Below are 24727 nucleotides of genomic sequence, written 5' to 3'. Positions count from 1 at the left end.
TGGTGGTGGTAAGTGATTCACAGAAAAAGCGGAAACCAACATCTATAGCTGTACAGATGTTCGATATACAGGCTACTGTAGCTGAGGGCTACAGTTTATCTTCATTGATCTTAACTGTGGGATGTAAGACTTTGTTGTGGCTTCAGGCGTGGACATGAATTCACACACAGCTCAGACATCTTTGCGGACTTGAGTGAGGAGATCACACAGACCTCATCCATCCTTGGTTACGCTCACTGGCCTTGGTTGGAGAATGGGTGTGACTTATAGATGAGGTTGTTTTCATCTGCAGATTTTCCCATCGTTTCCCGTCTGCGTATTGCCACATAGTGTAGTCTGACGATGCTGTGAGGTCATATTTAATGCTGCTGTATGAGTTTCATTCATTGTCAACAGTACCCTGAACATAAACACCTCAAACAATTAGCCAAGCTTGAACTCTAGGTTACAAATCTGAATTACTTACTGTTTCCTCTGCTGTACGAGCCAGTCCAGTCTTTGAGAGCATACGACTCCATCCCTTTATGCCCCCTCTCTAATTGCCTTTAGGATACAGGAGCTTGTGTTACCAAGTGCTCCAGCGCACCACGGGGGGCTTCGCCCCTCAAGTCCCTCCATTCCCTCCATTCCCAGAGAGTTGCTCCCATTCACCTGGCCACTGCATTTAAACCAAGAGCCATCAAAACTGCCCTGAACCCAAAATCAATCACACTGTGCTGAGGCATTTTATGGCACTGATTCATTGCCTCCTGTGTTTACTGGACTCTTTTACAGCTCACCACAGACATCTAACCCTAACAGAGGTTTGTTGTTTGTCCCTTAATATTGTAAATGTGTGTCATTCCAACAAACAATCAATTTAAACAGTTTTTATGGTGTTTCCATTGAGTCTGTGGCACAAATGATTATTGAAAAAAAAAAGATTAAAATGATTTACGCTTTAGCTTGGGAGGCAATGATTACTGTTATTTGGATCTCACCATTAAATGTTGTTTATTTCCCTGCAAGCAGGGTGCTTATAACCCATAGAGCTGGGATTAGATCATAATAAATGGATAAATCATGTTCTCTTGCTATTTTCCAATTAGAATAAATTTGGCTGTTTACCCAGAGCATCCGAAAGCGCTACATTAACTCCACAAATCCCACAATCCACACAACTTTTTTCCATCACTGATTTTCCTAATTAGCCATAAGGCTTGTGTGTTGTGCCAGGAGTGACTAATTCATAAGGGAGTAGTTAAAAAAAAAAAAAAAAAAACATAGGCCTGCAGGATGTGTGGAGGGCTGTACAGCATATAAAACATCTGGGCAGCATTTTTCTTTCCACTACTGGGTTTTTAATTTTATATTTTTATTTGTTTGTAAATAATTAAATCACTTTCAGTGTCATTATCAGCAAACACTGACACAGCTGAAATGTCTTTGAGCTTTTCAGTGGTTGTCTATAAATTCCAGAGGTGTTGTGAAGTTGACCTTGACCTCTCTGAGCTCCTCCACCCTCTTTCTTCAATAGAATCAACAGAAAAGAGAATTTACACACAACTTACTTTTTTTTCTTCTAACCAAGTTCACAGCTCTTAAATAAATACAGTATATTTTACATCTGTCTACACACAGGCTCGTTTTCTGCTCTCTCTCCTCTCACGCCTCTGGAGGCAGTACGTCACGTCACGTAAACCCACCAATGACCAGGCTTGTTGTGATTATCTAGAAAGTGAGTTGCCTCTATGAAGCGGTGCCAGCAAAAACGTACAGCAGCGTAATTGGCTGCGCGGTGGAGTTTCAGTTAAATGCCTCTCCAGCTGAAGTGACTCCCCCTTCAGCACTACTGAGCTCTCTCATCCCATAACACTGCAAGCAGAGAGCGAACTTTTGGAGCTCCTCTAGACTTTCTTATTAACTTTTTAAAACGTATTTCTAGTTTGAATCATGTTTGGGTCACTGTTGTTGTGCGTAATTGTAGCCTTTGCGTCCGCGCCGGCTGATGCGCAAATCTCAGGCCGGTATGTTATCGGATGTCCCGCGAGGTGTGACAAGTCGATGTGTCCCCGGCTGCCAGCGGTCTGCCAGGCGGGACAAGCCCTCGACGCCTGCCACTGCTGCCCGGTGTGTGCGTCCGGCGAGGGCGAAGCCTGCGGCGGCAGCGGGAAGCTCGGGGACCCCGTGTGCGGAGACGGGCTGGAGTGCTCCGTCTCCGGCGGGGTGGCATACACTGTCACGGTGAGGAGGAGAAGCAAGAGCGGGATTTGCGTGTGCAAAGCCACCGACCCGGTTTGTGGAAGCGATGGGGTGTCCTACCGGAATATCTGCGAGCTGAAGAGGGTCAGCCGCCGGGCGGAGAAGCTGCAGCAGCCACCTGTTCTTTTCATTCAGCGAGGAGCCTGCGGGCAAGGTAATGCTCAGGTTGTTTTGTTCAGGACAACAGGGTCAACAAGGGCCCCAAAACTTACTCAGATGCCGATCAGAAATGGTAGGGAGTTCAGTGTGACAGTCTTAAATCTGTATTTGGAAAACTTCCTGCATAGACAGTCAGCAATGTCAGTTTTGGCTCAAGTCTAAAATGTTTTTGTTTTTTCTTGCTCTTGAACGTGACCCCTCATATCCTCACTCGACGATTGTGGTTCGAACTACACAGATTTTGAAAACTAAAAGCTTCATTCAGTGGCACACAATCCCCATTGTGTCTGGGGTAACAAGAGCCACTGTTCAAGTGTGTTTCCTCCTTGTTCCTGCATTAATTAGACTTGATCAGAGAACCGTTTTTACTTTCTCCCGGCTGCATGAAGTCATGAGCTCTCCCCTGATGTAAAGCTAGATGTGAGCCTTTGGATTATCTCTTGCATGCATACAGTCACATGGCTATAAAGTGCTTGATTGTTTCATACAAAACAGCTCTTGCCAGGGCAGTCGAATAAACATTAGCTGGATTGAAAAGTATTTCCAAAGCCTGATAAGTATGATAAACGGTACTGAAAATGATGCATGTGTAATAATTGGTATATGAGTGTTTTGAATGTGGACCTGAACTTCATCAGTGTCATGTGAAAAGTATTTCACCCTAATCAGTGGAGCTCAATAATAAACAGACGTCAGTTGTCACCTCTGCTGCTCCATGAAACAGCACAGTTACAGTTGTATAGTTAATTTAGTGAGTCATTCATCATCATTAATGCTATATATATATATATGTGTGTGTGTGTGTGATATATCTTGATTCAAACACACTTGTGCACATGTGAAGCTACAGGTGGGAAAGACATTGTATCATTCTTCAGTTTTTTGTGTGTGTGTGTGTGTGTGTGTGCATGTCTTTTATATCTGAAACAGGCAACATATGTGCAACTGACAACGTCTGAATGAAGAGCTTCAGCACCTGTTACCTCAAAGACCTGTAACTTACCTCAAGTCTTGGAAACCTATTGACCCCCATGTCCCAACAACAACAACGTCCCCAACTCCTTCCTATCTCTCTCTCTCCATTCTCTCTTTTAGTGTCTCTCTTCCTCTCTGTGTCTCTGTTGTCACTCATAAATCACACTTAACAGTCAGATGGAGGAATGCCTGGCGCTGCTTCAGAGCCACGGGTCCTCCTCTGTGGAAGACAGTTTCAAACAGGCAGGAGACACAGAGGGGAAAGCACAAGATTAGCAACCCATATTTTTGGGAAAGGTTTACATGTACATCAAAACTGGTGTGGGCGCAGCGGTGGGGCAGACTATATTGCCACATTTGTTTGTCAGTCATGTAAGCAACTTATATGGTTAAGTCATTCCCAGGCAGCTAACCATGTCTGAACCAGAGCAGAGACTGTGGTGAGTGCTATTGATTTTCCATGGCACCCTGTTAAAATTTCCATCGCCGCAATAAAACGAGTCACATTTCATTTGGTACATACATCAGATGTGTCTCTGTCCACACTGTTGAAGAATAATGCTGTCTCTCCATTAAAAAAAAAACAAAAAAACAAACTTCAGCATAAGAAGTGATCAAGGCTGTTGACTGGCAATGAAAAGAAACTGAACCCCCCAATGAAAAGAAACTGACCCCCCCCCCCCCCCCCCTTAGCTCCCCTGCAACTTGGCCCCATGTTAAGAAGACATATGCAAGTACACTTTGCATGATGTCATTTCGTGTCTGGACGGTAAAGATGGTGATTATGCAAGTTGTTCATTCTGGCAAAGAAAAGTAGGTCAAATATTGCTGTGACCTTTGGGTTATATTTGTTTAAACTGATCCTTTTTTTTTTTTTTTCAAAAAGATGTTTTTGGCATTTTCAAGCCAATATTGAAAGTGACAGTGGAGAAGCTGGCAGGAAAGCTTTTGAGGGATGGGGGTTGGAAAACAACCAAGATGGTGTGCATCTACTAGACTACCAGCATGCCCCAAATTACCCATTTGTGACACAAAACTGTATTTACTGGCTGCTGAGACTAATAATGTGGAATCTGGGTGAATAGGTGAAAAGTTGTGATCATGCAGATTTCTTAACGCTCCATTTAGATTTTAATCTAATTGAAAACCCAATACAAGACCGTACAGCCCTTTATGGCGTTGCCAGCTGATGTTGCAGAATGCACTCTGTGACTCCAGGCTAGTGACATTGTGCTGAATAAGCACATTCTTCCCCAACTTGTCTCAGCCACTCATAATATTAAAACACCATCTTTGTGCATGTGTCGTTGACTTTTTTATGTTGTTCTATCAGTCTGTCTCCTCTCCTGTTTCTGCATGTCTGTGTTTCTGTCTGTCTGTTTTCCTCATCTGTTTTCCTTCCTGTTCAGGAGGCCTGGGATTCTCTTACTTATTATTCCTGTATTTCTCTGTCTGAACGACCACCTTTGCTGCAGTCTGTTTAGTGGACATCCCTTCCTCTGATTTCATCTAATTCTGACAAAATGGAAGTGTTATGTTTGCGCCTTCTCTATCCCAAGATCAAACTGATAAGATAAACAAACCTGATGCCATTTCCTCCTGTCCGTACGTCCCTTCTGCTCTCTCTCATCTTGTTTCTTGTAGTATAGTCACAGTTGGACCCAAAACTAAAGCTCTTTGAGTTATGGGACAAATTGAAGTAAAATTAGAAATGGAAAAATGAGGTTAGTTAGAGTTACTCACACAGTTGCACATTGGGTCACCTCAAAATGTTGCCAATGTGTCATTGTGACATTAACAGCAGAAAGTTCAAAAGTTGATCTCCCAAACTGCAGAAAAAGCAGAGCTTCGTCGAAACTAAATGAGTCATGATCTTACACTTGAGTGCACAAACATTTACACGTGATGAATCACTGAAGCTTTCAAAATCTATCTCTTACTTACCATACACATAAGTAAATGACAGTGCTTGTTGTAACTCTTAAAGCTCTGCCTGAACTTCAGTAGCTTGGTTTCCATATAAGGCCAGTTAGATTGAAAAAGGAACCACCAGAAGTTTTAAAAATCATATACTACACTTCTTTGGGAATGAATCCCACCACTATAGAAAACATTTTGAAAGATTTGCCTCCTTTTCCAATTTTTTATTCTTTTTTGCATGGCTGGTGGGCTTCAGTTTGCCCATTAGTAGTGAATCAGTGTGTGAGTGAGAAGAACTGACCTTACTCTATTCACATCCAGCTTCTCTGGTCTAGAGGATGAGAAAAAAACCTGCCTCTGCCTCCAGGCGCCAATAAAACAGTGGGTACTATGTATGGGAAAATTGGAAAAAAAAAATAGAAGCTGAGATCTTGAGCGTGGACCCTTGTGGTGAAGGTCAATGTACAGAGAGGGGAGGGGTAATGGGTAATGAAGACAGGGGCCTTTGAATGTCTGTGTGAGAGAGGGAGAGACAGAGATTGGTAGAAAAAAAGAATGGCTTTCCCCTCATTGAATGCTTGATTTGTCTCCAGAAATAATCTTTTAGACACATGGTTATTGTTAACTGATGGTCTGGTCAACTTTATTACAATCTTTTATCAGGAGTAATTCCTTACTCTTTGTATGCCAGTATGTCATTTAAGCTCTGTAGCGTATAAATCGGCCTGTTCTGTGAATAAGATTCTGCCAAAGACCTCGGTATAAACTACAGACCAATCTCTAAACTGAAAATGTTGTAGCTGGACAGCTGTTAATCTTTGACAGACCCGGGAAACACTTTTGATCATTTACAATCTGGCATTTACCAGAATCACAGCACTGAATAAATAAACACTCATAAGACTCAAGGTGAGTATCCTTTCCTCCCTACACTGGATGTAATACTGTTTATCACAGTTTGAGTCTGTAATTGATTAATCTGTCCTCCTTTGCACATCTTAATTGTGGTGTCCCTCATGGCTCAATTTTTGGTCCACTATAATTTAGCTCTCATTTGAACTGAATCAGTTAGATTCAGATTCATTACATTAGAGCACTTATCTTCTATTACCAGTTAGACTGGAAACAACTTTTAAATCACATCTGTGGTTTGGGCTGTTTTTTGCCCATTTGAAGTCATGTTATTTTTGATCAACAAATGAACCTCGAAAATGTGCCATTTTGCTGTGTCTTGTTTTTATTTTACCAAGTTTAAAATAGCCTATTTCCAAATGACAGTCTCTAAAATCAATCAATCATTTATGACTTTGTAACTTGCTTGTGTGCTTAAATAAATAATCAAACTGCAGCTGGTGAACTACAACCGGTCACCCTATTTTGAGGTTTTAAGCCGTACCTGAAAATCTCCTTGTATGGATGCTGCTGCATGTGTTTGTCTTTTGTTATGTCTTTTTATTTATTTGTGCTCAGTGACAATTACTCTGCAGTATATAAAAAATGTTGTCCTATTAGATGTCTTTTCTTAGTGGCTGTAAGCTGTATTTTTAAGACTGTATCAAATGATGAAGTGAGAACAATGTAAAAGAGGTCACTCATAGTGTTGAACCTACAGAGAGTCATCACCTGAGTCTGCAGCTCCTTTACTGAGCTTTAGAGTGTTTCAGTTCATTGTTTAGCTGTCTGGCCTGTACATTTACTGGTTACCTCTGGCAACTGTTCAGTAGACATGGAAAAACTGTTACAAAAGCAATATGTGGATCAGACGCTAATCAGGAAGCTTTACATTCCTACTTTTCCTCCACACATGAGTGACATTTCAAAGTTCAGGATGAATTCGTAATTTTTTGGCATTAATGGAGACGGCTGCTTTTCAATTTGGCTCGAAAGTCAACATAATCCTGCAACAGGAAATCCTTTCTAAGCTCAACTAATGTTACTGAGCTGTGAGCAACTTTTGATTCATGATTTCCCATTTCTAACAAATCATCACCCCTGGTCCTATAAGTCTTCTATTTTCACATTTGCTTTGATGTGGTAGAAGTGTGTCTCTGGTAGTAAATTCCAGCATGTGTGTGAGACAGCAGTTATCATAACATGGTGAAGTAGAAGAATCTGTATGGATACTCCAGAAACAACACATTTTCTGGACACTTGGCCTGCCCTCTACGACTATAATCCTATCATCAGAACTGACCACGAACCCTTGCGGGCGTGAAGCTAGCAGGGGAAAATGACTCCAACCTTTCCGTTACTTCTCTGTCTTACAATGATGAGAAACTTGTGTGACATTTATGGAATTCAGTGTTTGATTTGTAGCTTTAAGGTTCAACAATGACAATATGTAGAGATTTGTAGAATAGCTTTTTAGAAAATGAGTCTTGGGATGGTGCAGTCAGTCCGTCAGTCCACCATTTCTGCCCAGACTGAAAAACAAGCAATTAGATGCTTCCCAGATTATGAAACCTACAGACTTTGGTGATCCCCTGACTTTTTCCTCTAGCGCCACCATGAGGTTTAGAGTTTCGACTTTGAGTAAAATGTCTTGACAGCTATTGGATGGACTGACATGAATTGTGGTGCAGATATCCAGAGGATAAATCCCAGTGAGTCTGGTAATCGCTGACTTTTTCTGTAGTGCCTCTGCAATCTTCAGTTATCCTGTGAAATATCTCAACATCTACTTTATGGTTTGGCACATATTTTATACAGATATGCCTGTTGCCTACAGGATGTATCCTAATGACTTTGGTGATGCTCTGATGTTTCCTCCAGCACCACCATGTGGGTTCACATTTGTGGTTTGACCAAAATGTCTCAACAACTATTGGATGGATTTTGTGCAATATGGTGTAAAATAAATGTCCCCTTCATGAGGAAATTAAATAGCTTTGATGATCTCTTAACTTTAAATTTAGCACCAACCAACAAAGTCAAAAGTTTAATTTGTCTAGTGCTTTGGTTTATGACCAAAACTAATGAGATTCCCATCATCCACCCAGCTGTAGGCTACTTTCTGTTTTAGTGCCAATTAGCGAATGTTAGCATGCCATCACGGTAAATTAACTGGTGAACATGGTAAACATTACATTAGCATTTAGCTCAAAGCACCACTGTGCCGGAGTACAGCCTCACATAACATGGCTATAGACTCTTGAGTCTTGTACATATACAATTTATCTCACTGTTGAATGTCATCCAGTGATCATATAACACCAGAATTTTCCCCTTGCGGGTTGACAAAGTTTTCATACTGTATAATTTAGTGGCATTCGTTACGGCATGATGGCGCTCATTCCATGCTTGTGTTAGCTTAACTGCACCTCAAGCGGAAAATCTCTTTCTCTTTCCTTAACCCTTCGCTGCAATCATTGATATCCTGGGGCTTATGGTTGCCTTTGACTTTCACAAAGTTCTGTCCTCGAGGAGAATGTAATGACTGAAAATTGTCCTTGCGAGGCAAAACAGTTGGAGTTACGTGGCAAAATAAGGGTTTACGAATGGAGGGATGAGGGAAAGGTCTGGGGAGTCTTGATTCATAGCTTTGGTTAAACTGTCTTCTGGGCAGGATTTAATTACCAGGTAAATCAGTCAACATTTCCTGACTTGCCCAACGCTGGATAGATGGAAGGGTGGGTGATTCAGTGAACTTGGCAGTCGTCATACATACAGTATGTGTGAGTGGTATTATACTAGTGAGGACCAGTTTGGTCTTGAAAAAATACCTGTTGATGGTTTGAGGATTTATTGTATAGAGTCAACTGCAGTGTAAGATAAGGGTAAAGGTGAAGGTTAAGTATTTATTTGCACGGTTTATTGCCAGGGTTAAGTGTTTGTAAATGAGTGTGTATGTGTCAGACCTGACCTAGACAGTCTCAACCGCAGATGAACTGTCATCTTTTTTTCCCCCACTGTGTTATGATAAAGGGCAGTTTTATTTGAGGGTTTTCTATTCTCACACAACTCTTACATCATACAGTATTTCAATGCATCTTTTATTTCTTTTTACTTGTCTGACGTGCTACATATGTGTGTGTGTGTGTGTGTGTGTGTGTGTGTGTGTGTGTGTGTGTTGTACTTCCAGCTCAGGACAATCCAGACAGCCCGAGACACAAATACAACTTCATTGCCGACGTGGTGGAGAGAATTGCTCCGTGTGTAGTTCACATTGAACTTTACCGCAAGTAAGAGCTGTGCATCTGTGTGTACAATAGCCAGACTGAAACACACTAAAATTTACAGCCCACCTGTGTACTTAACCAGACCACACCAGTCGGTAGTGCACCTTTCTCCCAACTTCAATTTTTCAACATCTTCTTTTCATCATCTCTCCAGCTTTTGTGCTCTTTTATCTCTCCTTCTTATTTGTCTTTGACACCTCAATTCTTGGTGTGTGTCATCTCCGTTCTGTCTGTCACTGTGGCTTGTAAAGTGGTTCTTTCAGTATCTGCTCTTCCATCTCTGCCTCACTCAAACCTGTTCTTTTTTCCTCCCCCCTTTGCCTCAGGTTGATTTGTGCTGTATATCAATGCCGCAATTTCTGTTTGTTTCCCCTGCTCACTGTTTTTATGTAGCCTACTTAATCTCTCCAGCTCACCTCTGAATACTCACCTGCCTATTGTTTATATATTTACCTCCTGTCACTCAAATGCTTTCAACTGTTACACTCCTGTTACATAATACATTGGTTTTGGTGTCTTCTCATTGCTGCTTTTCATGAAGACACCTGTTGTAAGAGTGAAGTGAATAGTGATACTCTAATCCCCTCTTCCTCCCTCCTACTATTGTCTCCTTCACCCCACAGGATGACCTATACCAAGCGGGAGGTGGCAGTGGCCAGTGGCTCTGGCTTCGTTGTGTCAGAAGATGGCCAGATTGTGACCAATGCCCATGTCGTGGCCAATAAGCACCGGGTGAAAGTGGAGCTAAAGAGCGGCGCTTCCTATGATGCGAAAATCAAAGACGTGGACGAGAAATCGGACATCGCCCTCATCAAAATCGATGCACCGGTCAGTCAAAATGCCAGACAGTCAGGGGGTCCAGCAAAGAGAAAAAACTTGTAGACTGGTAGCTAGAGGTGTCCTAGGTGAACACCCACACGTTTTCTCCTCACTTTTATTTGGTCACTGCCTATTTCAGGCAGGACTCCTTTAAATGAATAGTTTGGGGAGTACACTTCTCTGCTGTCTTGCTGAGAAAATCATTGTAAAATTTAAAATCAATACCACTCTCATGTCTGAATGTAGAATAGGAGCCAGGGGGTGGTAGCTAGTATAAAGGCTTGCCAGCAGAGACAGAGAAAAGGTCACACTATTCCTTTAAAAAAAGATTTAAAATTAGATGTGATAGTTTTAATTAAGGGCAGAGAAACAGGCGTATTGGAGGATACATTTCCTACACTTTCCCACTACACTTTCTCACGTTTAAATTTCTCCCTCTGTTAGTTTCCAGCTTTTTTAATATACATTCACTTATGTCTGGTCACAACCACCAGTGCAAGTCTGTACGACACTATGCTTTTGAACAGTTTTTTCTATTTTCTTAATGAAGAAATAACATAGTTTGTCAAGCTCTATTAACTAACAACCCTTCAGATTCACTTTATAGAGCACTGACAAATCTTTGCTCCACATATGAACCTGGTTACAAAGATTCATGAGTCACTTGGAATAAGAAAATCTGCAAAGGTACTCTTGACAAAGTTTTCTGTCAGGCAGTGCAACAAGATCAAAACATTAACTGACTGTTTTGTAATTCTCCCATTTAACTGTTAAGAAATTTGAAGGGATTGAAGTCTGGCAGGAAAATATTCTAAATCTAGGAGATTATTCAGAGTGCAAGTGAAGTAAAGTGAGATTGCAGGTACAGCCAAATGGGTCTTTAAAAGACAGCTGGCTGACAGTCAGTCCTGATCCTGTTGGCGCGGAGACACAACAGGCTGCGAAAACAGTTGACAGATATTACACAAATCATCTCACCAGCAGCTTGCAGAGACAGTCACTTGTTACCGAAATGTGAAAATCTATGGCCAATCTAAAGCCAGTGTGGATGTTTAAAAGAAAAGAGGTACAGTGAATATCTTTCTACGCTTTGCTGCGCAGGACGTTTGGAGGATGTTTGCTACACATCATATTTTGAGCTAAGAGTCAAGTGAAGGAATGCGTGGCAGAAAGCCAGGGCCTATTGACTGGAAGTCATAGCAGAGCCGGGTGCATTATGGAGCTTACTCTCATGGCTGGGTGACACAGCTGAATAGATGTTCATGACAGCAACACAAGGTGTATTACAAAGACCTCCGATTCTGAAAAGAAGTTGAAACATTCAGGTTTTGTTTGGCTGACAGTGTGAGGGAAGAGTGCGGAAAAGAGCAGTGACAGATGCTTTGTTTTTGATCATCCTATAATAAAAGCCGTTCAGATTGTTGATGACAGTCTGGCTCATTTGGGGGGAGGGGGCTTTCTCATGTTTGTTTGCATCACATGCTCCGCTGAGCCTGTGTTGTGTATAGTCAGTTGTTGCAGAATCAGGAATGACTGACACTTGTATATACATTGCATGCCAATTATTTTCCAGCCTTTCACCAAGTATGTATTTGTAGCATTGCTCTGTGTGACACCATATCTGTCTGGTAAACAATAGGTGGTTGTACAAAAGCAGGATCATTCTAATCAAGTGACAGCCAGCTGTATCCAAGGAGTGATACATGAGTATACTTGTTTTGCTTGAAGTCATTGTGTGAAGTTGAAGCAGGTCATCCAGGCCAGTCGGTGATGAAGACCCAGGAGACCTGTGGTCACTTTGGAAAGGCCACATGAACTGGGTGGAACTGGCATTTCTGGTAATGAGGGAAAGTTGGTGTGTGTGTCTGTGTGTGTGTGGTTGTGTGTGTGTGTGTGTGTGTGTGTGTGTGTGTGTGTGTGCTAGTGAGAGTTAATACATGAGGAATTAGAGGATGAGTGAGTTATAATGAGAGGGCAGGAGTGTGAGTAAAGTTGTCATTTTGAATAACGTCTAAAAAACAGTAAATATAGTCATCTGAACCTATTGCTAGAGGGTGTTTTATTTCAGTACCTAAAGAAAATAACTTGCCCATTTATACATTGAAACAGCTGCTGGTCGCTGTAACTGAGGCTTCAGCAAAGTTATGGTCTTTTTACTAACAAATTCCCTGATTTTCTGGTTGTGCCTCCACTGTAGCTCAACAGAGATACACTTTCTGGGGAAGCAAAACGGGCAATTTGGTACTAAATAGACTGTAACTTTGAAGATACCCGTTGATTTGTTGAACTCAGACTGCTGAAGCCACATACTAGCTAATGCTAAACTTTAGAAAGTATTTTTTGGAAACAAAGGCTGTGAAGCGATCTGTTGATGGTCAGCATGGACAGGACAAAATTAGAGAAAAATGTGGACCTATTCTTCAAGTCCTAAGTTTCATGTCTCTTGACAGTAACTCTTAACCACAAATGCGTCACAACAAGTGATGAGAATTTTCTTGAATTGTTGCCATAGAGAATAAAAGAAGAATGGAAGCGCACACAAACTTTAAATGAAAAAGGAGAAGCTGCTTAAAGAAGAAGCTTTTGAGATTTGTTTTCGCTTGTTGACAAATTCACATCCCCAAGCAATAATTGGGCTATTTTGTACCAAAATTACCATGTGTGAGTTATAAATTGATATTCTGACTGGTGCTGAGTACAGCTCTTTAGTTTCTCTCTGCTCCTTAGTGTCTTCCTCACAGTGTTCTCTTTATTAAAATAAAGGCTGACTGCTGTCAACATCAGCACTCCAGAAGCAGCCGCAGATAATAAGTCAACAATTGCATCAGTTTATGAGTGAGAAAGTTTAAAGTTAAGTTTTCCCTGAGAATAATAACTCGCTTCTCTCTTCTTTCTCTTTCCTTTTCTATGTGAAATTGGAGTTTATTGGTAGCAAGACCCAGTCCGTTCCCGGGGCTGTGGTCTACCCCTCAGCTCTGGGGAATACATTAGTCTGTCTACAGCAGCTGGAACTTCAGAGGGGAATGGGAAGGGGGGAGAAGTGCTGTACTCACTTGTTCCTGTGTATGAGGGGAAAAGAGAAAGCAAGAGGGACAGAAAAAGAGGGAGCAATGTGGTCAAGGGCTGGAAAATGGATCCATATGTCTGAAGGACTATGTGAGCTAATAGGCTAATGAGTCCACTGTGTGATATGGCAACGTCACAATAAAGATAGAGCTCATTGTGCCTCAGGTTTAAAAGGCCTCCCATTCTCTCACTCAGAACTTGGACATAGTCACATTCACTTGGAAACGCTTCCAATGAATTGGATACGTTCACTCATACCTGGAAGGCCTCAATCTGATTGGAAAGCTTGCTGACTTGGAAGGACATGTATTTAATCATATTAACTTATGTTGACCCCCACAGACTTGCAAGCAGCCATACTGTCTTGGAAAGACTTCAAAACACTTAAATGTAGTGTGCAGGGAATTTTCCATATCGTTCCAAATCATTTTATCACACGACTTGTGCAGTCATTAACCCTAAAGTGCTTCATCCTGCACTGCTTTATACTGAATGCAGCAAATGCATTGATACTTAGTTTACACTGCAGCTCAGAAATCAAAGGCTGCTGAATTGATTGTGGTGGAAATGTAGCTACATTCCCCCCAAACATTGATTATCCTATCCTCCTGATAGTTCAGTAATCACAGGCACAGCAGGCGTGTCAAGCTCCGGATGTCTCCATTTGCTGAAATCAGTGTATGGGGGTGTAGTAATAGGAAGAGTTCTTAAAATGCTGCTTTTATTTCCATTGTCTTATACATGATCATCATCAAATCTTTAACACAATATCATGTATGTAACTGTGAATGCCATATTTCAGGGTCTTTTTCAGGGGGTCTCATTTAAAAACAAGTTAACCAGAGACAGAGTTTTCAGTAACTCTTGAAGTTAGCGTTAGCCTAGTTATCTAGCCTGCTTTAGCTAATAAAATCTTCCGGTGACCGTCCTCATTTCAGAAAATAAAATCAACAGTTCTCACCCAAAATGAAGACAATTCTTTTGCCTACTGTCTGGAATGAAGGACCCATTATTTCAAGAATTAATACAAATTTTGATTGGTAAACCTGCCACTGTTTAAATTTGCAGGTCTAAGTTGATATTTGCTATTTTCCACAACACAAGCAGTGTAAAGCTAAGTTTCCTCAAAAAGACTTCTATAAATGAGCCATTAACTTAACCCTCATGCAAAAATCTGCCTTACAAGTGATGCACTGAGGCAAGGAAAAATTGCCCCCATGTTTCCCATATGGTCCCTTGAAAACAAGACACCGTTCTTGCTGGGAAATCTGCCTGGTGCTGGTTTGGACAAGGCTATTATACGTATGTGTGTGTGTCTGTGTTTATGTGTGGAGAGGAAAGAGAGGAATGTGCCTCCACAAAGTCATCTGTAGCTGCATCTATTTGTTTATCAGTAACATCGGGTAAATGTTTCCCCAGGGAGTAAGAGTTGTCAACATTTCCCTGGATGAATAGTATTGACAGACAAACTTTACAATCAATTATTCGAATCATTTTCTGTGTGTGTGTGTGTGTGTGTGTGTGTGTTCATATGGAGGGGTTTAAGATGGCTCACTGCAGGGACATGAAGGACATGCTCCGTTGCCAGTGGAAAGACGCTGCGTGTCATCCTTCAGAGACAGGCAGAGGGGAAATGAATCACATCCTCCTCTCCTCCTCACCCATCCTCTCTCTTCATCTTCTTCATCCCTTGTCCCTGCAACTAAAATAGTTCCCATGCTTAAGGATGCATTTGGGTGGGAAAAGAGCCAAGGAAAACACACACACATATACAAACACACGAACACAGACACACACACACTCTTTTGCCCTGCTGGGTCTTGATGCACTTTGTCTTGGCCTACTTTTTGGCTGCGTAATTGTTTTCCAAGCCTGCTGGATGTGCAGCAGCCTTGCCCAAAACGTTTTCTTCCCAGTCAGTGACATCACTTTAGATGTTTCAAATCTACCACTGCTATAGTCAAATGGTTGATACCTAACATGGTTAGTTCACCCAATTTATAAAAAATACATCTTCAAACTTACCCCAAGTGACACATGTGCCATGTAGATAGTTTTTATAACTGTATAAATGTTGTGTAATGCTCCTTTGAAATCAAATACACTGAGAGTGGATGGTGTTTTGCTTGTGGCCTCACAGCTTTGACACTTAAAACAAATTCAGCAGCAGTTTACTCTGTGAAATGCACAGATCTCACTGTAAATAGTTTTCAGTGAAACGTTCCTTCTACTGAAGAAATTGTCTCTATGAAAACTCTCGATGGTGTGTTCCCCTGATGATCCAGAGTAAACTTCACACTGTTTCTGGAAAGAGGTGTTGCGTCTTTAGCCAGATATGCCTTTTTATTATCTACTAACTCATTTATTGCAGGTGTCATACTCTACAATTTGGGTGTAGGCTTTAAGAAAGTGCAACACATACAGACAGAGCAATAACCTTTTTGTTCTTAAAATGGGATTTAGGGACCCTCAGAGTTGATTAAGTAGATTCCAGTGAGATCCCCCAGCCTTATAAAGAATAGTCTAGACTACAATATAGTTGCTCTAGACATATAAAACCTATAGGGATTAGTATAACGGGCAAAGGTTTCACTCTTGCCACTATTCTCCGCACGCACAGAGTGAGAAATTCATCAGTTTTCAAAACCTTATAACGTTCAAGGTCAGGGCTGGAACATATCCCAGCATGCACAGGGCAAGATGTGGGGTAAATGCTGAAATCCCAGTGAAACATTCCAGTACTGTTTAAATAAAAGTATGACCTAATACGTTTGGTAAAAAGAGAGGTGTAGTTGATATATTTGAGGCAGCTTTCCTGAAGCAAATGAACACATAAGACCTCATCTCCTCTCATCATTGTGATTTGTGCAGTTCAAAGTTTTGTGGTGTCTAGCCAGAACTGAGACGCCCTCAAATCCTCTGAGCTCTCATGCAAAACTACACAGAGTGGAACATACACACGGAGCTCACAGACATATGTTTGCTCTTATACAGACTCAAAACCTTCCCAACAACATATGGAAGCTATAGTGGTTTCCATACTGGTGTCTGCGAGGATATGGTTTAGCCAGTGTGATTTGAACATGTTGACGTATACCTACAATGCGATGAACTGCTCCGTGTAGCAAAGTCCTCCTTCATTTGATGAGCACCTACGTCTGAGAGATTTACAAAGTGTGTAAAATTTTCTGTAAAAACCCACAGTTACAACATTTACCTACATCTCTGTGTTTGTCCCAGACTACCGAACATGCACAAACAGGCATTCATACACACATAAATGAGTCGCTTACACGCTATATAAGCATCCAGACTCGCAGACAAAGACACACACTCAGTGTCCCCTCTCTCCAGCCCCTCATCCTGATCTCCTGATCCTCTGGCTTGATGTGTTGCTATGTATGAGCATGCTGAAACCTGCCCCATTTTTTAAATCTGCATCAGCAACAACCCTGAGGGCACAAGTTCAGACCTCAGCGGTAAAACCCTATACCTTAGTGTACTTATGCATATTGCAAAGCAGAACTAATAAAATTTCTCCCTGCTTTGAAGTCACCTGTATGAAAGGAACAGGAGCTTAAATGACTGAAGTTGAGCTTATATACAGTCGGGGTCACGCGCTGACCCAACCAAAACAGCTTCTGTGTCTAAATGTGTGTATGTTTTGAAGTGGTCTGGCTGTATATCTAAGGAGTGCCAGGTGTGTGGGTTTTAATTTACAGACTTGAGTTTGTGAGAGTTCATGCTCAGGCAACCTCCTCCCTCTCTGTGTGTGTTCGTACGTGTGTCTGCGTGCGTATATAAGTACACACGTGTCTCAGAAACTATTAGGCCACGGTCCATCCCAGCTTAACTGGAGTTAAAGTTTGCACCTGGTCTTCTAGTCATAAAATGGTAGTTAGCGTAATGGCTTTTAAATGAGCCTCCAATCGTCCAAGGCTGTAACATTAAACAATGACAGATGTCTATGGCAACTTTGCCGCTGTTTTCAAGCCAATCTGTTTGCTTGTCTGCCAGCTTATCTGTCTCACTGTCCTTTCACCACGGTGTCCCTGATAACATGACTGTGACAAAATCTGTCTGTATACAGGAGATCAAAACTCACCAGAGCGACAGAAAGGTTGGTCAAAAAGTATGGAATTTTTCCCAACACGTGCCCCTTACAACAACTTCTTCTGTCAAGGCAAACAAAGCTGTTTAGTCCTCTCACCTTCAATCTGAAATCACCCTTTTCTTTCTTATCTAAACTCTGAAGAACTTGAAAAAAACATGGTTTGCTTTGTGACTTGGGAGAGAGAAATCTATGGCATCATACTGAAGTTCAGCGACGTGAGGCAATGAAATGGTCTCCTGCCTAACAAAACAAGAAGCTTTCATTTTCGGAAACTAGATGCTATCCTCGTAGACCACATTAGATCTTTTTCAAGAGCTCTAGAGCACATATAGTGTAGTTTCCCAAGATATTCCCAAATTGGTGCTCTTTTGGGTCTTGAAGCAAAAATATGTTTTTTTTTATTTCTTTTTTCTTTTTTTTTTTGGTCATAAGCTGGTCTCTGCCAGCGCTGGCTGCGAGCATCAACGTAATATCAAGCAAAACTGCCTTTGACTCACTCGTCAGACATTCTCAGACTCCCTTCCTGTGGTTTGTGGTGTTTGTTGTTCCCCTCTTTCACCTCGCCTCCTTCCTTTAAGTGCGGCTATAGTGCCTTTTGGTGAAGCACCAGTGCATCCTGACCTTCATCTGAAATAGCAGGGTGAGTCACTTGGGTGGTCAGGAGAGGCGAACTTACATGGTGAAATGATTTTCCACGAGTCATTCCAGATCGCTGACTAGGCACGATTAGTAAGTGATATGTAAGTTCAGGGTCTTTGACAAAGTTGGACAGCCTGTTTGTTCAGCCTTCTCACGTAGGCGTCATTTGCTTGTCAGCAAACTGATGCATTTTGCACGCTTTGTACATGATTTTTCTGAATGCATTGTGATTTTGTGGGGGTGTGTGAGAGCCTGAGATGGGAAGAGACGTCTATAAACAGCATTTATTAAACTCGTTCAGAACACATTAGGATTAACTGCAGTCTAGCTAGCTATTCCTCAAAGCTGACATTTTGGACATACAAGGTTTTCACCTGATAGCAACAGTCACCATGACACCATTGGTGTCACTAACTGTTATCGTAATCATGGTGACCAGCAGTGGCCGGATCCTGAATGTCTTGGCAGTGACACACATCCACCTGACATCCCCTCTCTCTCAGCTGTGAGTGTGTGGGTGTGGGTGTGTGTGTGCGCGTGTGTGTGTGTGTGTGTGTGTTTCTCTTGTTTCCTCTCTCCATCTGGTTATACTCTTATCTCACGGTGTGAGGGGAGGAGGGGAGCGGGGGTAATTATTATACAGACTGCCTCTCCTGTGTCAGGTGTCTGCTTATATGTGTTTGCACATGCCAAATGCATGTTTCCTAGTTTATGTACACAGCTCTGTGTGTATGTGTGTGTGTGTGTGTTTGCTTTTAACATCCCAACTATGTTCAAATATGCCCACAGGCATCAGGAAGATGGCCTCGGGCAGTTGTGTCATGAATGTGTTTGTTCTTGTGGATCTGTGTGTGTGTGTGTGTGTGTGTGTGTGTGTGTGTGTGTGTGTGTGTGTGTGTATGTGTGGTAAGGTGGAAAGTACGGTTGAAAGGTTCTCTTCCTCAGTTTACTGGCTATCACTATCTTTGTCATCTTCTAATATTAGCTTCACCTCAAGGGGCAAGATCGTTTACAGTGAGGTCTAACACCCCGTCAACTTAATTAAAAGTGTGTGTTAAATGTTCTCTCACAATCCAGTTTTCTAATTTGGTTTAAACTAGTTTACAAATCAGGTGTCTGCTATGAGTGTATTCTCTCTACATCCATAAACACAGAGCAAAATGTATGCATGCATGGGCAGCGAGGTGTGATGTTTTATGACTGAGAGTAATATGATTTGTGATTTACCTGCAATGTCAATGCTCAACTGTGTATGAATATTTCACATGGATCCTTTTGTCTGTGTGTGCCAACTTGTGTTTCTGTCTCAGTTACCTTGCAGCCTCCTGTGCCACCTATTTATAACCCTAAGTAAACAAAACGGATACACAGAAAGAGCACAGGTCCTTCTTTTTTTTCCTTCTAAGACGGTGCTCGCCTGCCGTCAGGGCGTTGGGTCTGTGCACAGACTCCACGTCATGTGGCGGCGCGTGGGCTTTGACTGCGGGCTGCCCGGCAGAGATGATTTCATTCAAAGAAGGAAACTGTCACTGCGCATGGATAAATATATCCTTTCTGCGTCTGTCTGCAGAGGCAAGTTCTCAGTAGTCCGGTTTCCACTGCTCAGTGTAACAGGACTAACCAGAGCTTAAGGTACTCATTATTTACCATATATCAGTCAGTTTTCCAGCATCTGTGGTTTGTTGGCACATACTCGCCATTAGGAGCGATTTGTCAGCTGGGCTACACTTTCAGTCCAACAAATAAGCTTTTGATCTTGATTATTAGCATTTTTAGTTGAGTTGTTTGGCATAAATGTCACTTCTCCCTACAGTGGAAAAGGAGTAATTGTTTTTGTGTGGGAGCATTGCCATGCAGCGTTGAGTGGGTTGTGTTTAGAAGACTTGTGCTTTTGCTGTAATTATTTTCCTGCTGTCCAATCATAAAAGACACAATCATGAGTTGTGCTCTGCAGAGTAATTGCAGTTTTAGAGCTCTATTTTTTACAAATCAGTCACCAAAACACATGAATACTATATGAATTTCATATTAAACAGATTAACAAAATCCCTCTTGTCACATTCAGAATATATTCTTCCCTCATCTGACCCTTATCCTATATGCATTATATCACTGAGAGCTGTAGTATTAGGATTCAGATCTCTTGTCTGTTGCAAGGATCAAGGAGCAGCCGGCAGAGGGGCTTTTACTTTGCACTAACATGTGCAACATATTAATATATGTCAATATGTCATGTCATGTCAGTGTGTCAATGCCGTTTGCAATCCTTCATTTTATTTTAATATTCAACTGGTTCATTTTGTGCATGTCTTCCTAGATACTGGTCTACATGGCCATCCTTTTATTCTACAAAGCCTTTTGACTAAAATTTTGTAATTTTGCCCTCCAGTAATATGAATGTTGACCCCTTGTGTTTCTGTCCTACAGACCAAGCTGCCTGTGCTGTTGCTGGGCCGTTCGTCAGACCTGAGACCAGGGGAGTTTGTGGTTGCTATTGGCAGCCCGTTTTCCCTCCAGAACACAGTTACCACGGGAATCGTCAGCACCACTCAGCGAGGGGGCAGAGAGCTCGGCCTTCGCAACTCCGACATGGACTACATTCAGACTGATGCCATCATCAATGTAAGTGAATGGAGGCGCATTATCATAATGCAAAGATTTTGTTTTTCCTACAAACACAAATAACGACTGTTGTGTCTTTTTGACAGTACGGCAATTCTGGAGGGCCTCTGGTAAATTTGGTAAGTGTTTTTTTTAATTGTGGTGACAGACGGAGCACACTTTTATATACCATTTAATCATTTACAGTTGTTTTTTTGTTTTTTTGTCGGACACTGAATTAAGGTTTGTTGTTTTAGGATGGAGAGGTGATTGGGATCAATACATTGAAAGTGACAGCTGGCATTTCCTTTGCCATACCCTCAGACAAGATACGAGAGTTCCTGGCAGAGTCCTATGACAGACAGTCCAGAGGTATGAGCTCTCACTGACAACGCCTCATTATGTTTTCATTTTATTGCTTCCATTGAGATCTGGCTCCAAGAGTTGGACCGAGATCACATGTGCACTTACAGCAAAGGAGCATATAATTCAGCAGACCATTTCTGTGGTAGTTATATCTCTATGCGTGCTCTCGTGAGATCTACTGACTCCATATTTGGCTTTATGAATCCGTGGCCAACATTACCTAACAGGGTTATGACATTGCAAATTAACTACAAAGAGGAAAATGGCAGTATGTGTCAGGTTGTTCTTTTATTTTACTGCTTTTTACCCTCTAACTTACGTAGTGTTTTTGGACCAGTGCACACATGTATTATATGTGGCTGTCAACCTGGACTCTCAAATTTGATTTGTCTGTATGATGAAATAACAAAAAAAACAAAATTCCCCAAATTTATGAAGAAAAACGCATAGAAGATGGAGTATGTAGACATGCACAAGTGCACAGTGCCCTGCAAGACAATCTGTGATCCACTGTTTGGTTTAAAGAAATATTTATTTCACTCAAATGCATAAAAAAAACCCCAGAGGATTTATACCTTTTTTTTTTTTGGAGGTGAACAAACAGCTTCATAAAACTAAGAGCCCAGACTGCTGAAGGCGAGAGGATGAATGATTGTATTTATATGTGTTGTTGTCTATCTCTAGGGAGAACAGCTGCTAAGAAGAAATACATTGGTGTGAGGATGATGACTCTCACTTCAGCGTAAGTTGCACACTGTGATGCACGACAAGTGAGAAATTGAAGGAAAAACCAACATAAAGTGTCTCAGCAAGGTTTTGGGCGACCATGAGCTGCCAGAACAGCCTCGGTGCTCATTAGTGTTGACTCCACTGGAGCGATGAACACAGTTGGTGTTTTGTTGATGGTGGTGGAAAGCACTGTCTAACATGTCGCTCCAAAGTCTCCCATAGGTGCTCAATCATATGATTCACACCATTTTCATTCTCATCAAACTGTTCAGTGACCTCTTGTGGGGAGGCATTTGCATTCGCTATGTTTCTCCACTCATTTATTCAGGTTTGCTTTTTGATTTGTCACCCGTCTGTACATTGACAGTGAAATATCAGCATTGAATCTGAACAAACGTATTAAATGATTCACTTTATTATACTTTAGACAACAGGAAATTGCAGCATTTCCATTTCTGGTTTTGTGCTAGATAAAAAAAAGATGATAGATAACAAGATTCTCTTTCCCGCTTTTCTACCTCTAGACTTGCCAAAGAGCTGAAGACTCGACACCGTGACTTCCCAGACATTACCTCTGGAGCTTACGTTATGGAGGTCATTGCAAAGACGCCAGCTGCAGTGTAAGGATAACAGTATGGTTTTTCAGTGAACTGCAAATGCAAGTCGTTTCTGACTCTTTCTAAGCCATTGGATATTGTCTTTGGCACTATAGGCTCCACATGTGCACTTACTGCACACAAGATTCTCATCACTCTCCACGCAGCTCCCCTCTCACAATGCAAATAGACAGTATATTTCATTTCCTTCCTGTATTTTATTTCTCTCCTCGAACTGTGAAGTGTGCACATAGACACACACTCCAACACACACACAGCCTCCTACACAACTGTCTCAGTAGTACGTAAATTCATAGCTCACTCCCGCGTGCCTGGAGTGCCTGGCCTTCTAAAATATCCCCCTCCTCCCACAATCGTAGCCCACTCCAATCAGCCACCACCACAACTCCAGCAGAGTGGGGCTCGGGAGATGCTGAGGTCAGCTATTTCCTTCAAACCTCACGCAGGGAGGTTACTGGCTGCGCTGTGGTTTTCCTGTGCCTGCCCACCCAGCCCACTCCCGACTGGTCTCCCCTACAAGGCCTCGTCAGAGTTTACACATTGCTCAAATCGCCCCGCTTTTTGCATCATAACATTTCTGTGGTTCCTTTTTATAATCCATGTTATTATCTAGCCTGCACTTTCATGCTTTTGATCTCACTCTTGATTTGTGTTGGTTAATGGCCTTTGGAAATCTTGACCCTGCTGTAGACAACCCTCCATTTGCTGTGTTTCTGGAGGTGTTAGAGCAGCTGAGTGTAATGAGGGCAATACTGAGCTGCAGTTGTGTTAATAGATCCTGTTACGAGTTGAGGTGTGGTGGTCTGTGTTTATATGTGGCTGTGATTAGGCAGCTGTGTTGAGACTTAGCTTTTGATACCACTGCTGGTTACCGCCTTGGTCTGTGTGTGATTTCAGGTTTACTAGTTTGTTTTTTTTGATTATGCACATACGTTTGGCCAACATGTTTTTATTTGCTTATAGCTCTAACCTTGCTGTGCTATCATGCCATCATTACCGTTCCACCGTTAAAATTCTCAAAACAGATGTTGTATTGATTTAGATTGTGCTCACTGAGCTGTAAGCAAACCGACCAAAGTACAGGTTAAATACAGTATGTGTGCATATAACACACCATTAAATTAACCTGCTGTTTTTGTTCTTCCTACTGAAATCTAAAGAGTAACATTTTTTGTAAGGAGAGGAAAAGAGCTGTCGTAAAACATCAACATGGGATGAGCATATCGCCAGACTTAAGTTCTTACAAACTGTGAACAGATCAAAGACCACACGCAGAGCAGTGTTCATCTTTTGTTGTTGGTGTTTTTGTGTTATTTCTGCCTTTATGAGATGATATAGAGCTGACAGGAAATGGGAGTAGAGAGTGATGGGGGTTGACATGCAACAGCTGGACTTAAACTGGTGACACTGTGATCACATGGTCAGCATCTTCTCTCCTCTAAGTCAACAAGATGCCCTCGTCACTGGCCGGGTGTACCTTCCAGTCCAATACACCTCCGTAGTGGCCAGTTGTATATCAGAATATGACATCACAACTAGGATAATCAGCCTTGATAAACAAAAATGCCATATTTTTTGCTGTTATCCACATAAGATGCACTGAACTGAAGCCCTTCTTCTTTTCTGCTCCAGTGCTGGGCTGAAAGAGCATGACGTCATCATCTCCATCAATGGCCAGAGGATCTCATCAGCGACTGATGTCAGTGCCGCCATCAAGAAGGATGACACCTTGAGAGTAGTTGTGCGCCGTGGAAATGAGGACGCTATCCTCACCGTTGTTCCCATGGAGATCGATCCTTGACCCTCCACAAATCACACCACAGGAGCTGGAGCTAGGTTTTACTTATCACCAGTGGACCTTATATTGGGGAAGGGCTTCACTGACACACCCTCTCCCTATGGCCAAAGGCCAGTGGCGCCATACATCCAGGAAAATTCTGGTTTTGCCTTGAAAGGAACGACTGTACAGATGCTCTAAAAAGCAGTGCTGTACTTTTTTTTCCATGTGTTTTCACTTGTAGTCTTTAATGCTTTCATCAATGCTACTACTGTTTGGTCTCAAACATCAGAAGTTGGTTATCGCCATATTGTTTTGATCTGCTTTTTCCTGTTTTGTGTCTTTTTTAATATGGACTTTTGCTCAGTCAGGCCTTTTAAGCAATTTAGTGACTCGCTGGGCAAATCTGATTTGTATAATTGTTGTTTTCTAAACTCTTTTTTAAAGTACTGTAGAAAGTTTTTGTTGATCATGTGATGTATACTGAGAAAAAAATAAAGGATTGACCTTTTGTTTTGACACTCAC

The 24727-nt window shown here is 41.8% G+C and overlaps 1 protein-coding gene across 1 annotated transcript; it reads left to right on the top strand.

Annotated features, from left to right (window-relative positions):
* The first annotated feature begins 1747 nt into the window (after window positions 1-1747).
* LOC130181267 (serine protease HTRA1A-like) lies at window positions 1748-24727 on the top strand. Its single transcript, XM_056395263.1, has 9 exons — window positions 1748-2395; window positions 9377-9476; window positions 10097-10301; window positions 20539-20733; window positions 20820-20852; window positions 20970-21084; window positions 21763-21820; window positions 22332-22427; window positions 24057-24727. The coding sequence occupies exons 1-9, from the start codon at window positions 1933-1935 to the stop codon at window positions 24223-24225; spliced, it is 1434 nt and encodes a 477-aa protein (XP_056251238.1). The 5' UTR covers window positions 1748-1932; the 3' UTR covers window positions 24226-24727.

Source organism: Seriola aureovittata, chromosome 14 (genome assembly GCF_021018895.1).
Source record: "Seriola aureovittata isolate HTS-2021-v1 ecotype China chromosome 14, ASM2101889v1, whole genome shotgun sequence".
NCBI classification, from domain to species: Eukaryota; Metazoa; Chordata; class Actinopteri; order Carangiformes; family Carangidae; genus Seriola; species Seriola aureovittata.
This window is presented reverse-complemented; position numbering and strand designations above follow the sequence as displayed.